Here is a 17,487-nt window from a genome sequence, read left to right on the forward strand (position 1 = left end):
TCCAAATTGAACAACGATGCTCAATTTATTTCTAACCTAGATTAGAGAATGGCAGAGTGTAATGTACAGTGCTCTGATCAAGCTGTACCTTGACTTGTTGACCAAATGACTAAAACTGGACACTAAGACACCTGAGAGGCATTGAAGCACTGGAAGTGGTGCAAAAGAGTGACGGTGATGAATCCTGGGAGTCAGAGAACTGAGGTGAGAATAAGAACCGTTGAAATTTTGGCTTTCCAGCCTTCAGTATGCCGGTGGATATATTTAAGGTAGTAAAAAATGTTGGAAAATTCAATCCAGGTTCAGTATTTGATGTTAACTGGTGACAGTAGGACAAGAGCATTCAGGTTGAAACTGATAAAAGGAAAATTTAAGACTCATGGCATCAAACAGTTTTTGATAGCATGTGCAATCAATATCTGGACAAGGACATAAAGGTAACAGTCTGGTCACTGTGATGGCAGGGACTTTGGGATGAATTAACTCAGATAGATTGGTTACATGTGGCCAAGGTGCTGGATTTCTGCTGGTGCCCAGGGAACCAAGTACAATTGGGCAGAATAGGGGATGAAAATTGCAGGGACAAAATGACACACATTTGTCTCAATATTTGACAAAGAAACTGGAAAACTACTCATAAGATTTAAAAAGATCACATTATTATGTGCCAGATAATTTATGGCATTCTCTTCATGGAGACTTGATTTGACTTTCTTTTCTCAGGGCCCAGTTGTCCTTGGTGAGGCTCAATTGCCAGAAGATCTGATGAAGAACCAGTACCGGTTAGTGACGACGACCTCGGCAATTGGCTCACAGGGCCCTGAGACGTACTCCAACTCCTCATCTGCTGAAGTGCAGGTCCCTATTGCCAATAACAAATGTGAACTCTCACCCTGCAGCCCATCTCTCCTCCTACGGAACATTGATAAACAGGTTTGTGATCAGTAGTTAAACGTGTCCGTAGTCCAAAATGTGAAATTTTAAAAAGAAGTACTTGGTGCAGCTCCTCAGAGCCAGAATATGCTGTTTAAGCAAAATCATTAATCTCTATTCTTTTTCATATAATAAGGGGAGTCTGTGGCGTAGTGATATTGTCACTGGACTAGTGTTCGAGAGACCCAGGGTAATGCTCTGGGGCTCTGGGTTCAAATCCCACCATGGCAGATGGCGAAATTTGAATTCGATAAAAATGTGGAATTAAAAAAAGTCTGATGATGACCACAAAACCATTGTTGTAAAAACCCATCTGGTTCACTAATGCCCTTTAGAAAAAGAAATCTGCTGTCCTTACCTGGTCTGGCCTACATGTGACTCTAGACCCATCTTAAATGCCCTCTGAACAAGGGCAATTAGGGATGGGCAATAAATGCCGGACTAGCCAGTCATGCCCACATTCCACGAACAAATTTTTAACAAGTGACATTGAGAATAAAAATCTTTTCTCATTTATTTGTGATATGAAAAAGCATCCTGTGCAAGTGGGTTGGTTGTTATTTGGTAACACCAGGCAGCTAAGACAACTTGTTTCATTTCACTTGCAGAGTTCTCGCCTTACACAGTCTCTGGGAAGCCTCATCTGTCCCTCCAGCCCTTTGTGTAGCTCTCCCTCAAGCTCTTCACTACTGCCTAAAGTCTGCACGCCGCCAAGGCAATTAAATGGACTGCTGAACAGGTGAATTACTTTACACTGCATTGGTCCTTGTGACTGAAATAAAAAGAGCATAGTGTTTTTGCACTACTGTTTACACTCAGCATTTAGGATTTGTTATCTACTCAACTATATAAATAATTTAAAAAAAAATTTGTAATGATCTCATCATTTGCCTCACTGGCTTTTATCTTCACTTTTAAAGTTTGCATTCCAGTCCTTTGGACAACAGTTCGCTGGACAGCTCAGACACAGAGGAAATCCTTTGTAAAAGGCAGCGATTAGATGGTCTTACCATCCCTTCATCACCACCAGACAACAGCTGTGTTGCTGCCAGAATTCGTCCTGTCAGGAGGTACAGGAAAAGGAGGCTGGTCAGATCTAACCTGGCATGTTATCTTGGTAGAAAGGTGTGTGACTCTCTCTGATGGTTATTAAAAATTGCATAGGCTGGGACTGCTGTAAATTCCCTGAGTTCTTCAATAGATGGGTCCACTATTTGATATTGTCGTGAGATGTGTTGTCCAAGAGTCCCAGGTTCAGCCCCTGGTCTGTGCTGAGTTAGCTGTTGACGGTGTTGGGCTACAATAGATGTTGGTATCCCCAGACCACTGAATGGAAAAGGCAGCTGAGGTTTTCACTCCTGATTGTGCTCTTGTGACTCATTTCTGTAAATATGTGCATGAATGTGCATGTGCAATTCCTTGACTCATCAGTGACTGAATAGCCACCCAACAATCACCATATAGATTCATACATGAAGAATGGGCAATGGAATGACGCACCAGAGAGCTACAGGTATCCATGGAATTTTTCCCAACTTGAATCAGCTCCTTCTGAAGGGAAGGTGAACATTTGAGTAGAACATGTGTGGAGAGTTAAGTGGCTGTGAGAAATGACCTGCCCACTCTGTGAACCAACCTGGACTGTAGAAGAGCTACAGCATCAAGAAACCAAACTAATGCTGGCATTCCCCCCAGTCCAGTGGTGAGTGAGATTATGAGCATAGACCAGGAAGATCCCAGATTTGTTTGTGTATTGATGCTGACTTTGACGATCTCAGTCAGGATAGCAGTAGTATGGATACTACATTTGACTTCAGGGAGAAGATGATTGCAGAGTTCAACAGCTGACTGCTGCCCACTCATCCCTGCTGCAATATGTGTTTGAGTGCACATTGGGTGAGGATCGTATTAGATTTGACTTTGATCTCAAATGCTTAAAAAGCTTTTTTGATACTTGTCTAGGCTTGCATCTGAAAAATGGCTGTGTTGGCGATGTACCAGAGGGTGTGCCCACTGGCTATGAAAGCAGATCCTAGCAAGAGTCAGCATTTTCAGTAGGAGAGGAGAGAAAAAGGGGGAAATATTGTGATGGCATTTCAAAGTTAATTCCAGTTGACAGTAGTTAAATTGTTCCTCGTATCTGACGCAGAAACCGCGTATACGACTGTTACATCATGTGATCCATTTTCCCAGGCCCAGCGTCCCCTCAGCGTCAAATGTAGCTGTGACTGGCCCAATGTGTGCATTTTGTGTGGATCCAAAACCCTGATGCAGGCTATGGATCAGCCTAGTATGTCTCCAGAGGAATGTGTGGCTATAATGGAGCCCTGCTACCACCCCATTTTGTCGCTTCCTCAAGGTGAGCGTGTTTCAATGTCACTACTATATTTAAAACTAATTGTTGTTATGCACTTTCCCTTCAATGTTGTGTAATTGGCATAAAATTAAGCACGTGCACTTCTATTTTCTGCCTTTTTTTTGTATTCAGTAATTTTTTTCTCCACCCCACCCCTGTCTCCCTCACCCATCACAATTTTTCAGGGGGAAGAAATACGGTTTTATCTTTGATGCGCTGACCAATATGGACAAATAGCTTCCTTCATCCATATTTACCTGGTGATCAGTCAAACCTCCTGCAGCTGTCATAGTATTGGTGCGCATTTGAAAAATAGCTAATTGGAGAGATCCCTTTATCAGTGAGTGACCAGTACACTGCTGAGACAGACTGTAGGAGAAAACTTCACTGTCTTGTGTAGACCAGACTGAGTGGGGATCAAAGGTTTCCTTCCCTGACGGATACTTGTCAACCTTTCAGGTTTTAAAATAATCTGTAGTCAGCCTGCATATAGCCAGATTTAATTATTCTTTTGTGGGAAGTGGGTGTCGCTGTCAAGGCTAGCATTTGTTGCCCATCCTTAATTACCCTTGAACTGGGTGGCTTGCTCGGCCATTTCAGAGGGCAGTTAAGAGTCAACCACATTACTGTGGATCTGAAGTCATATGTAGGCCAACTAGGTAAGGATGGCAAATTTCCTTCCCTAAAGGACATTCGTGAGCCAGATGGGTTTTTATGACGATCAATGACAGTTTCATGGTCATCATTACTAAGACTAGCTTTATAATTCCCGATTTATTAACTGAATTTTAAATTTCAGCAGCTGCTGTAGTGGAATTTGAACCCGTGTTCCCAGAGCATTAGCCTTGGCCTCCGGATTATTAGTCCAGTGACATTACCATTACGCCACCATGCCGCCCCCCAACTGCTTCTCGTCCCAACTGAATTGAGTTCAGTTTTCCAATTCACTGTGATGGAATGTGGACTCACGACTGCTGAGTTGCTCGGTTTGTACCTAGTCGATGTGTTGAGTGCAATGAATAATGTTCTTAGTTACCAATTCTCCTTAGTTACCAATTGTGTATGTTAGGGGTGAGGGGTAAACTTTGTTGGTGAGGTTGACTGTTGTGTTGTTTTGTTTTCAGACACGCCTCTTCATGTGCACTTTGAAGCTTTACTCAAGCAGGAAGAACATCAGAAACCACCTCAGAAATTGAAGTCTTTGAAGTCGTTTTCCCAAGTGAGGCAGAGGCCCCAGGACACTGCAAAGAAAGTCTGTCAAAAACTTGTCTCATCTCTCCTCACATCAGCCAGTAAGTTGTCAGCTCAATTTTTTTAGTGGAGTCTTTGTAGCTGAAGGGCCACCTTGCAGCAAGGATCGAAACCGTGAGCTTGCACTTAGGTTCAATTACATACTTCTAAAGTGCATTCACTGTTGCACAATTTGCACACACAAAGGCCCAGCTAAAGGCAAATAATATAAGTGACCTGGTCATCTGTTTTTGGTGGTGTTGCCTGAGGAGCAAATTATAACTTAGACACTGGGAGAATGTTATTTTTTTCAAATAAAGTGTAGATTTGTTTTCCATCTAACTAGAGAGGTGGGGCCTTAGTTTAACATCTATTCTGAAACAAACTGCTCCTCTGAAAGCACATTACTCCCTTGGTACGCAGTGAAGTGTCAGCCTGGCTTACATGCTCCAGTCTGCAGTGGGCTTGAACCCACAACGTGACTCTGACGGTGCAGCCAACAAAGCAAGCTGGCATACATAGAAGAGAAAAAGTAATGATTAAATTATGCCAAAATTTGTTTTAAACTTCTGTAGATTGTAGAAGGAAAAGAAAAATGAGGGAGTTAAATACTTGCACACTCCTGATGTCCTGGCAGAGAACAGATCAGAATTTTTGATCCATATCCTTGATACTAAAAGCTGAGAGGGGATTTATATCTTGTTCAGTTTGAGTGCTGGTGAAATGTGCTGTGCCTTCAGCAAGGGGGACATTTAGTGATTTGTTATTTGTACTTAGATTTTAAAAAAACATTTTCTGTAATGGTCTTTAAGGTAAAAGATCTCACTGATGGCAATGAAACATTTTACATCTCACCAACATCGAGCAATCGTCAGAATGGTGTGAGATTAGTTAAGCATTGAGTGCGAGTACCCCTACAATGACCCATCAGACACTCCCAGAGCAGGTATAACTCAGGTTAAACGCAGAGTAAAGCACCTGCTATACAGCCCAAGAAACAGACCACAGCATGAGTTAAGAGCAAAATTCTCTCTACTGTCCCAAATTTGATCGAAAATCAGATAATCTTGGCAGCACTCAACAGCTCAGTCAGCATCTTTGGCGAAAGCAGGTTTATGTTTCAGCTATACAGCCCTTTTTCAGAAATGATAAAAATGAAAGATGAGTGATATTTTAATGGTTAGAATGAAAGGGAAGCGAGGGTCAACAGTAATTATCAGTAGGATGACCTATAACCTGCTTAAAAGAAAATTGAATTCTTTAATCTAATGCCATTTCCTTGCCCTTCCCAATATAGCATTATATTCCTCCCTCCTTTCGTCCCTGGTTCACTAGCCACTTGTAAAACACTAATATTTAGTGTGAAAATAAATTTTCGAACTTTGTATTTTGTTTTGGTAATGATATTGGTTCTGCCATCTTTGCTGATCACAGAATCACAGAATGTTTAGAGTGCAGAAGGTGGCCATTCTGGCTCCCTGAAAGAGCATTCTACCTAGTCCCACTCTCTTGTCTTATCCCTGTAACACTGCACATTCTCTCTCTTCAGATAGCAATCCAATTTCCTTTGGAATACCTCGATCGCACCTGCCTCCACCACCCACTAGGAAGTTCATTCCAGACTCCAAACATCCTCTCGGTGAAAAAACCTTTCCTCACGTCACCTTTACTCCTTTTGTCAATTATTTTGAATCTGTGCCCTCAATTTCTTTGTACTCTCTTGAATGGTGTCATAAAAACTGAATTCAACTGCGCAAGTTGCCGAGTTCATAAGTTCATTGAATACTGATTCATTCAGTAGTGGCGGGTGTAAATCACCATGATATAGTGAACTCATGAACTCAGCAACTTGTGCAGTTCAGTCTACTTTTAATGACATCATGTGTGCCCAAAATAGATGGTGTTGCCATGGGATCCCCTCTGGGCTAAGATCTCACAAGCATCTTTGTTGGGTTCCATGAGAAATGTATCTTCGATGGACTGACACCTAACCTCCTACCCCTCGCATATTTCCGATATGTGTATGATACGTTTACTATATTTAATTCTGAAGCTGCATGTAACAATTTACTTCCATGTCTTAATGGGCTCCAGCATGCACTTAAATTCACCTTTGAAATGGAGCAGTCAAATGAACTCCCCTTCCTTGACGTTCTAGTTGTGAAATCTGCCAGGGGGTTCTCTACCACGGTCTACCACGAGCCTATCTTTACTGATCAGTCTATGCGTTGGGTTTCTTACAGTTCCACAAGCTGTAAGATTGGTCTCATCATCAACCTTGTAAATAGGGCTCGAGCCATTTGCTCACCATGCAAGCTTGATGCTGAAATAGGGTGCATCAGAGGCATCCTGCAGGATAATGGCTACCCTGATCAGATCATTTTGCACTGTATATCATGCAAACTCGTGCATAAGCCTAAGGCTGTCACTTTTGGCCCTGAAAAGTGCCTAGTCTACCCCGGATTACCCTGGAAGTACAAGGTATCTCGCAACACGTTGCTGCCGTCAAGCCAAAAAGACCTTTTGCCTATCACATAAGACCGTAATGCCATAAGACGTAGGAGCAGAAGTAGGCCATTTGACCCATCGAGTCTGCTCTTCCATTCATTGAGATCATGGCGGATCTGATAATCCTCAACTCCACTTTCTTGCCTTTTCCCCATAACCCTTGATTTCCTTACTGATTAAAAATCTGTCTATCTCAGCCTTGAATATACTTAACCACCCAGCCTCTACAGCCCTCTGCAGTAAAGAATTCCACAGAACCACTACCCTCTGAGAGAAGAAATTCCTCCTCATCTCTGTTTTATATGGGCGCCCCTTTACTCTGAGATTATGCCCTTTGGTCCTGGACTCTCCCACAAGAGGAAACAACCTTTCAGCATTTACCCTGTCAAGCCCCCTAAGAATGTTGTATGTTTCAAGAAGGTCGTTTCTCATTCTTCTAAACTCCAATGAGTACAGGCCCAACCTACTCAACCTCTCCTCATAAGAAAACTCCTCCATACCCGGGATCAACCTAGTGAACCTTCTCTGGACTGCCTCCAATGCCAATATATCTTTCCTTAGAAAAGGGGACCAAAACTGTTCAAAGTATTCTAGGTGTGGTCTAACTAGTGCGTTGTATAGTTTTAGCAAGACTTCCCTATTTTTATACACCATTCCCTTTGAAATAAAGGGCAACATTCCATTTGCCTTGCCTATTACCTGCTGAACCTGTATGCTAGCTTTTTGGCATTCATGTACGAGCATCCTCTGTGCTGCAGCTTTCTCCATTTAAATAATATTCAGCTCCTCTATTCTTTCTGCCAAAGTGCATAACCTCACACTTTCCCACATTATGTTCCATGTGCCACGTTTTTGCCCACTCACTTAACCTGTCTATATCCCTCTGTACACTCTTTGTGTCATCCTCACCACTTGCCTTCCTAACTATTTTTGTGTCATCTGCAAACCTGGTGATAGTACATTCATTTCCCTCATCCAAGTCATTAATGTTTTTTGTAAATAATTGTAGCCCCAGCACTGATCCCTGTGGCATTCCACTAGTTACAGGTTGCCATCCTGAAAATGCGCCCCGTATCCCAACTCTCTGTCTTCTATTAGTTAGCCAGTCCTCTATCCATGCTAATGTACCACCCCCAACACCATGGGCTCTTATTAAGTAGCCTTATGTCTGGTACCTTATCGAACGCCTTTTGGAAATCCAAATATATTACATCTACTGGATCCCCTTTATCTATCCTGCTTGTTACCTCCTCAAAGAAGCCTAATAAATTTGTCAGGCATGATTTCCCCATCATGAAGCCATGCTGACTCTGCTTGATTATATTATGCATTTCTAAATGCTCTGCTATTACATCCTTTATAATAGACTCCATCATTTTTCCAATGACAGATGTTCAGCTAACTGATCTATAGTCACCTGTTTTTTGTATGTCTCCCTTTTTGAGTAAGTGTGTTACATTGGCAGTTTTCCAATCCTCTGGGATTTTCCAGAATCTAAGGACTCTTGGAAGATTACTACCAGTACATCCACTATCTCTGCAGCTATTTCCTATAATATTCTAGGATGTAACCCAGCAGGTCCAGGTGACTTATCGGTCTTTAGCCCCATTAGTTTCCCTAGTACTTTTTCTCTAGTGATAGTTATTGTACTTAATTCTTCCCCCCCTATTGTCCCATGATTATTTAGTATTTTTGGTATGCTATTAGTGTCTTCTACTGTGAAGACTGATGCAAAGTATTTATTCAACACCTCTGCCATTTCCTGGTTCCCCATTATTATTTCCCCAACCTCATTCTCTCATTCACGCAAATGAACAATGGGGTATATGAATTTCAGTGCCAGTGTGATGCTAGATATGTCGGCCATACGTCCCAAAGACTGGTGGATTGTATCAAACAGCATGTTCCAGCCGCTGTTTGCAACAGGCAGGGTACACACCATAACCAACCAGCCAATGTTTGCAAAACTCAAAACACAGTGTCCAACATTAGATGTGATTCGGCAATTGGACAACGTTTGCTAAATTATCCTCAGTGTGCTAATAATTATGCTGACAACCAATTTGAGTGTCAGTCGGGCTTGCAGTGTGGCACATTTGTATGTACTGGAAGCTACATATATTAATACATAGGGCACTGTTCTTTGCAGATAGAAAGAACATGTACACACTTTGCACCTGTTTCAGCTAAACAAATTAAGTGACAGCTATTCGCTGATTCATTCCTCTGAGCAATGCCTTGACCAATCAGTGTCAAGCTGTCTGGTTTAAATTTAAAACAATACCTGGCAGTTAACTGGTCACTTACCATCATTGGTGCTGTCTCCATTGGAATGCCAGTTGCCAACTAATCAGCATTCTCTTCATATACAGTATAAATTGTTGTTTTCCCTTTATACTGCTATTCTTTCAAAGTGTCCTGATGAGTCCAAGGTGAAAAGCTTAGATATGTCTCTTTTTTCAGCAAACCCTAAGGTATTATGTCCTTTATTAACTGCTTTCTCAACATGCCCTGCCATCTTCAATGATTTATATACATATACATGAATCCCTCTGTTCCTGAACCTCCTTCAGAGTTTCTCCCTTTGTATTGTCTCTTCATATTCATCGTGCCAAAATGAATCACCTTGCACTTCTCTGCATTGAACTTCATCTGCACTCTTCAGTCCTGCCATACCCGGTCACGAATGGTGGTGGATAATTAAACAAGTCACTGGAGGATAAGGCTCCACAAATATCCCCATCCTCAATGATGGAGGAACCCAGCACGTCAGTGCAAAAGATAAGGCTGAAGCATTTGCAACAATCTTCAGCCAGAAGTGCTGAACGGGCGATCCATCTCGGCCTACTCCGGAGGTCCCCAGCACCACAGATGCCAGTCTTCAGCTAATTCGATTCATTCCACGTGATATCAAGAAACAGCTGAAGGCACTGGATATTGCAAAGGCTGTGGGCCCTGACAATGTTCCAGTAATAGTACTGAAGACATGCTCCAGAACTTGCTGCGCTCCTAGCCAAGCTGCCCCAGTACAGCTACAACACTGGTATCTACCCGGCAATGTGGAAAATTGCCCAGCTATGTCCCGTATACAAAAAGCAGGGCAAATCCAACTCTGCCAACTGCTGTCCCATCAGTCTACTCTTCGATCATCAGTAAAGTGATGGAAGTGACGGAACAGTGCTATCAAGCGGTACTTGCTTAGCAATAACCTGCTCACTGACACTCAGTTTGGATTCTGGCAGAATCACTCCGCTCCTGACCTCAAGATAGCCTTGGTTCAAACATGAACAAAAGAGTTGAACGCCAGAGTTGAGTTGAGAGTGACTGGCTTTGACATCAAGGCAGCATTTGACCGAGTGTGGCATCAGGAAGTCCTAGCAAAACTGGAGTCAGTGGGTATCGGGGGAAATTTTCCGCTGGTCGGAGCCATACATAGCACAAAGGAAGATGATCGTGGCTGTTGGACGTCAATCATTTCAGTTCCAGGACATCACTGCACGAGTTCCTCAGAGTAGTGTCCTGGGCCTAACCATCTTCAGCTGCTTCATCAATGATCTTCCTTCCATCATAAGGCCAGAAGTGGGGATGTTCATGATGATTGTGCAATGTTCAGCACTATTTGCAAATCCTCAGATACTGAAGCAGTGCATGTCCAAATGTAGCAAGATGTGGACAATATCCAGGCTTGGACTGACAAGTGGCAAGTAATATTCACACCATACAAGTGCCAGGCAATGACTATCACCAACAAGAGAGAATCTAACCATCACCGCTTGACTTTCAATGGCATTGCCATCGCTGAAACCTCCACAGTCAACATCCTGGGGTTACCTTTGACCACAAACTGAACTGGACTAGCCATAAAAATACTGTGGCTACAAGAGCAGGTCAGAGGCTAGGAATTCTGTGGCAAGTAACTTTTCCTGATTCCCCAAAGCCTGTCCAGCATCTACAAGGCACAGGTCAGGAGTGTGATGAAATACTCTCCACTTGCCGGAGGTCAGGAGACACTATCCAAGACAAAGCAAGCCGCTTGATTTGCACCCCATCTATAAACATTCACTCCCTCCACCACCGACACACAGTGGCAGCAGTGTGTACCATCTACAAGATGCACTGCAGGAATGCACCATGGCTTCTTAAACAGCACATTCCAAACCCATGACTGCTACCTTTTAGAAGGACAAGGGCAGTAGGCACATGGGAACTTCACCACCTAGAAGTTCCCCTTCAAACCACTCACCATCATGAGTTGGAAATATATTGCCGTTCCTTCACTGTTGCTGGGTCCAACTTCTGGAACTCCCTCCCTAACAGCACTGTGGGTATACCTACACCACATGGACTGCAGCATTTGAAGAAGGCGGCTCACCATCACCTTCTCAAGGGCAATTCGGGATGGGCAATAAATGCTGGCCTAGCCAGTGACGCCCACGTCCCATGAATAGATTTTTAAAAAAACTTGTCTGCCCAATCCACCAACATGTCTTTTCAAGTTCAAGACTATCCTCATCGCAGTTGACAATGTTTCCAGTCTTCGTATCATCTGCAAATTTTATGATATAATGGTCACTATCCCCTTGATACTCTCCCACTGATATTTGATCCACTTGGGCCAACTCTTTTCCCAGAACCAGGTCAAACAGTGCATGGCTGTCACTGGACTGAGAATATACTGCTGCAGAAAGTTATAGAACCGTAGCGCAGAAAGAGGCCATTCAGCTCATCATGTCTGTGCTGGCCAGAAAAAGAAACTAGCTGCCCATTTTCCATTACCTGGTCCACAGCCTTATAGGTTACAGCACTTCAGATGCAGATCCAAGTACCTTTTTAAATGAAGTTGAGCAATTCAGCCTCAACCACAAATTTCAGCAGTGAATTCCAGGCGCCCACCACACTCTGGGTGAAAAAGTTTTCCTTCATGTCCCCTCTAATCCTTTTTACCAATCACCTTAAATCTATGCCCCCTGGTAATTGACCCCTCAGCTAGGGGAAACAAGTCATTACTGTCTACCCTCTCTAGGCCCTTCATAATTTTGTACATCTCAATTAGGTCACCCCTCAGCCTCCTCTGTGCTAAGAAAAACAATCCTCGCTCATCCAATCTTTCCTCATAGCTGCAACTTTCAAGCCCTGGCAGCATTCTTGTAAATCTTCTCTGTACTCTCTCCAGAGCAATTATGTCGTTCATGTAACGTGGTGACCAGAACTGTACACAAAATTCCAGCTGTGGCCTAACCAGTGTTTTATATTGTTCCAGCATTACATCCCTGCTTTTGTATTCAATACCTCGTCCAATAAAGGAAAGCATTCCATATGCTTTCTTTACCACCTTATCCACCTGTCCTGGCACCTTCAGGGACCTGTGGACATGCACTCCAAGATCTCTCACTTCCTCAACCTCTCTCAATATCCTCCTGTTTATTGAGTATTCACTTGCTTTGTTTGCCCTCCCCAAATGTATTACCTCTCACTTTTCCAGATTGAATTCCATTTGCCACTTTTCTGCCCACTCAACCAAACCATTGATATCATTCTGGAGACAACAGCTATCCTCTTCGCTATCAACCACACAGCCAATTTTTGTGTCATCTGCAAATTTTCCAATCATACTTCGCACATTTATGTCCAAATCATTAATATATACAACAAACAGTAAGGGCCCCAACACTGAGCCCTGTGGAACACCACTGGAAACAGTTTTCCACTCGCAAAAACATCCATCGACCATTACCCTTTGTTTCCTGTCTCTGAGCCAATTTTGGATCCAACTTGCTACCTTCTCCTATATCCCATGGGATCTCACTTTTCTGACCAGTCTGCCATGTGGGACCTTGTCAAATACCTTCCTACAATCCATGTAGACAACATGCACTTCACTAGCCTCATCAATCCTCCTTGTTACTTGCTCAGAAAATTCTATTAAGTTAGCAAGAACAATCTTCCCCTAACAAAACCATGCCGACTGTCCCTGATCAACCCGTGCCTTTCTAAGTGACAGTTTATCCTGTCCTTCAGAATTGATTGCAATAATTTGCCCACCATTGAAGTCAGTCCGACTGGTCTATAATTTTCTGGCCTATCCCTTGCACCCCTTTTAAATAATGGTACAACGTTTGCAGACCTTCAATCCTCCGGGTACCTTGCCTGTATTTAGTGAGGATAAAAAAATGATCCTCAGAGTATCCGCTATTTCCACCCTGGCTTCCTTTAACAGCCTGGGATACAATCCATCCAGCCCTGGTGACTTATCTATCTCCAAGGATGTCAGTTGCCCCAGTACTTCCTCTCTCACTCTGCTTATTATCTTGAACATATTTCAGGAACTCTAGCACCTCTAGCCTTTTGTACTATTACTGTCCCCCATTATAATTAATCTAATCCTTGTACCTCTCTGTAATTTCTTTGCAAATTTGTTTCTCTACATCCCTTCCACTGGTTGGTGGTCTGCTTACTACCAATTAATGTTATTGCACCTTTTTCAACCCTTACCTTTAGCCAGAGAGATTCTGTCCTTGAACCCTCTGGAACATCCTCTCTCTCCAGTTCTGTAATGGCATCTTTAATCAATACTCCCACTGCCCCCTCCCCTGCCTACCTTTTCTTCCTTTCTTGTCTCTCCTAACACCTTGTACCCAGGATTAATTAATGCCCAGTCCTGCCCTTCATTGAGCCCGGTCTCTGTTATAGCAGTAGCATCATAATTCCATTTCTCAACCTGTGCCTGTAGCTCACCAGTCTTGTTAACTGCACTCTATGCATTCACATACATGCACATTAAGCATGATTTAGGCTTTTTTTTACTTTCCACCTTATTCTGACCCCATCTAATGATTTACTACTGTCCTCTCCAAGTATTCTATTTACCTTGATACTGCTCTCTGATATATCCTCCTTATCAGTTAATACTTTTCTTCCCACTGCCAGTTTTTCTCCTTTCTACTCTGAATTTCCCCTTAGGATCCCATCCCCCTGCCAATCTAGTTTAAACCCTCCCCAACAGCACTAGCATGATATTAGTCCCAGTCCTGTTAACGTGTAACTAGTCCATTTTGTACAGGTCCCACCTGCTCCAGAACCAGTTGCAATGTCTCTGAAATTGAAAGCCCTCCCGCCTACTCCATTTTTCCAGCCTTATGTTGAACTGCTCAAACTTCCTATTCTTATGCTCACTAGCACGTGTCACTGGGAGTAATCCGGAGATCGCTGCACTTGAGGTCCTGTTTTTAATTCCCTTCCTAACTCCCTAAAATCTGCCGTAAGGCCCCTATCCCTACCTGTGTCATTGGTCCCAATGTGGACCACAACCTCTCAGTGTTCACTCTTCCCCAAAACAATGCTAGCCGCCGCTCTGTGACATCCTTGACCCTGGCACCAGGGAGGCAACATACCATCCTGGAGTCACATCTACGGCCGCTGAAATGCCTGTTTGCTCCCCTAACTATTACCACATACCACTATAGCATTTCAACTCTTCCTTCTCTCCTCCTGTGCAGCTAAGCCACCCGTGTGCCTTGAAGTTGGCTGTTGCTGCAGCCCTCTGAGGAACTATCTCGCTCACCAGTATCCAAATTTGAAAAACGGTTAAAGAGCAAGATAGCCTCAGGGGTTTCCTACACTACCTGCCTGTTTCTCTTAGATACTCTGCCAGTCACCCATTCCCCCACTTAGCTGCAGTGTAACCACCTCTCTAAACATGCTATCCACGTAATCCTCAGCCTTGCAGATGCACCACAGTGACTCCAGCGCTGCTGAAATTTCTGCAGCTGGTGACACTTCCTGCAGATGTAGTCATCGAGGGCACTTTGTGCCTGCAAAACTTTCCACATCACGCAGGATGCACATTCCACATGACCGAGCTACGCTGACATACCTCGAACTTTATATAAAGTGTTTACTACAGAATGGTATAATAAAAAACTTACCTATCACTCACTAATCGTTGTCTCTGTGCTAAGTCCGGAAAGGCCTATACTTACCAACCAATCAACTTACAGGACTCCTGTGATGTCACTTTTAGATTTAATATGTAAACACCCGGCTCTCTCTCTCTCCTCAGTTTAATGAGCTCTCTCTGAACTCCCGCTGCTTTCTGGGCTTCCCTGCAGCAAAGTAGCAGCCAGCTACTGGAGGCCGAGGAACCTTTTTTATGCAGAGGGCAGTGGGTGTCTGGAATTCACTGCCCAAGTTGGTGGTAGAGCCAGAAATTCTAAACTCTTTTAAAAAGTACCTGGATCTGCACCTTAAGTGCTGTAAGCTGCAGGGCTATGGGCCGGGTGCAGGAAGGTGGGTTTAGAAAGGGCACCTGGGTGTCCTCGGGCTGGCATGGACAAGATGGGCCAAATGGCGGCCTCCTGTGCTGTGACTTTTCTATGGTTCTACGGATTGTGCATTGTTGAATAAGCTTTTTATCTAACTTGTTCTGAGACACTTGAACTGCCAGCTATGCTTCGCCAGGATTTCAGGTTACGTGCTTCATTTTGTGCTGAAGAAATTTCCTGGGCCTTAATTTTATATGTATATATTTTCCCTCGCTATTGGCGGCCATGTCAAAAGCCTTTTTTGCCCTTGGCTCTAAAAGTCCCTCCTTTAACCTTTCCATCTCCTCCTTTAAGACCTTTTTTAAAATCCACCTCTGTGCTTCTGGTCATACTTGATGATGCCTCCTCCTTTAGCTTGATGTCAGTTTTTGTCTGATTATGCTTTAGTGGGACAATTTTTTATTCTGCCGAAGGGCCATGAGGGCTCGAGGCGTTGGCTGATTTCTTCTCCGCCGGTGCTGCCGGGCCTGCTGAGTTTTTCCAGGTGGTTCTGTTTTTGTTTTGGATTTCCAGCATCCGCAGTAGCTTTTAGCTTTTTGTTTTAATTTTTTATTCTTGTTATTTTGTATTAAAAGAATGTATAAAAATTGTAACTGAATCTGAGCCATATAACCAGAAGGTATTGGGTTCAATTCAGAGTCTGTATGAATTATCTGATTTCACCCTCAAATACTCTGTTCCATCTAAGTTGTCTTCCTTTCACCCCACCATTGGAGACTGAGCTTTCAGACACCTGAGTCCTAATTTCTGGAATTACCTCCCTAAACCTCTCTACTCTCTTCATTGAAATGCTTCTCAAAACATTTCATAGCCAAGCTTTCAGTCACAACTTTTAATCTCTGTTCATCATCCATTTTCCTCTGTCTATCTGTAAAACACCTTGAGATGTTTAAGATGCTGTATAAATACTAATTATTATTAGAAGAGATAGGAGATTTGACTTAGAAAATATGTTTTAAAAAGAAACTTGATTGGTTTACTGTCTTAATGTGTTGCAAAATCTGAATTTATGTTTTCTTGGGAGCTGGAAGGAAGGATTTTTGGATAGGGGAGCCTCCCATGTTACAGTGGGAGAAGCTGTAGATTTCTATGAAAGGATGAGCTAGATGGGTCACATGCCTTCCTTCATCTATTCTGATCCATATGCTTTATTTATTACCCCTCAGAATATGTGCAAAGCAGAAATGGATCGGAAAAGGTCTTCAAACAACGACTAGGTCACTGGCAGCCTATCTCCAAAACAGAAATTGATCCTTTCACAGAAAAACTCAACACACAGATAAAGAAGCAGAGGTCATCCTTCAACTTAGGTAAGTGAGCCTGTGCAGAAATACCCGATATCATGATTTCACCAAGTAGTGTGGATTGTTTCTGGTAGGATTTGATTTGACTGTTAGTGGTCAGAACCCTGTCTTCAGCAATCATTTTCTGCATTTGATCAGGCCAGTTCTGTCATTTTTAATATTTCTTCCTTAACCCTTTTTATTCAACTTCACTCCTCCATTTCCAAATTCCAGCCTTCAGTGCCTTGCCCAAAGTAACCAATCTTTGAGAGTTCTGGCTATAAATGTAGCCATCTGTTAATCAAAGTAAATTGTCTGTTGTTTTGCTTATGGTCAGTTGATGAATTACATGGGATGGAAATAGAGTTGGAATAATGACATCATAAACTTGATCCACCTTGTGGCCTGCAACTATATTTTAACAGTTAACACAGCAAAATTAGGTTATGTTGACATAGCGATTTAAATGGTAAATGTTTACAGAAAAGTGTGACAAAATATGTTGACAGCTGGAAGTAAGGTTCATGCATAGGAAGTGTATGCCCTACTGCAGAATTTTAATATGTCTCTGTTACTTTCTATCACACATCAACAGATAGACATGCCATTTCATTAAATTCTTTTCGTTCTTGTGAACAAGCCAACCGAAGATTTATTTTATTCAAAAGCAACGTGCAAAAATCCACTAGTCCTTGTTGGAAAGAGTGTCTAGGAGCTGGAACCGGGCATACTCCCCCGCTCCCTCTATTAACACACATCAAACTGTGTTGCAATGATGCAGTGTGGATGGGGTGGGAAGATTAGGCACAGGGGACGCAGGACCAGGGGTAGCAGGAGAAAGGTAGGGTGGGGTAAG

The 17,487-nt window shown here is 43.0% G+C and overlaps 1 protein-coding gene across 1 annotated transcript in view; it reads left to right on the forward strand.

Annotated features, from left to right (window-relative positions):
• Positions 1 to 17,487, forward strand: part of LOC144679901 (KAT8 regulatory NSL complex subunit 1-like) — a 189,679-nt gene that overhangs the window by 141,298 nt on the left and 30,894 nt on the right. The window contains exons 3-8 of the mRNA XM_078540846.1: positions 724 to 933; positions 1,542 to 1,672; positions 1,854 to 2,058; positions 3,127 to 3,292; positions 4,414 to 4,581; positions 16,515 to 16,658. Coding sequence (XP_078396972.1) covers positions 724 to 933; positions 1,542 to 1,672; positions 1,854 to 2,058; positions 3,127 to 3,292; positions 4,414 to 4,581; positions 16,515 to 16,658 — 1,024 coding nt within the window. The remainder of the gene's footprint in view (positions 1 to 723; positions 934 to 1,541; positions 1,673 to 1,853; positions 2,059 to 3,126; positions 3,293 to 4,413; positions 4,582 to 16,514; positions 16,659 to 17,487) is intronic.

The sequence above is a fragment of the Cetorhinus maximus genome, chromosome 4 (assembly GCF_964194155.1).
Source record: "Cetorhinus maximus chromosome 4, sCetMax3.hap1.1, whole genome shotgun sequence".
NCBI classification, from domain to species: domain Eukaryota; kingdom Metazoa; phylum Chordata; class Chondrichthyes; order Lamniformes; family Cetorhinidae; genus Cetorhinus; species Cetorhinus maximus.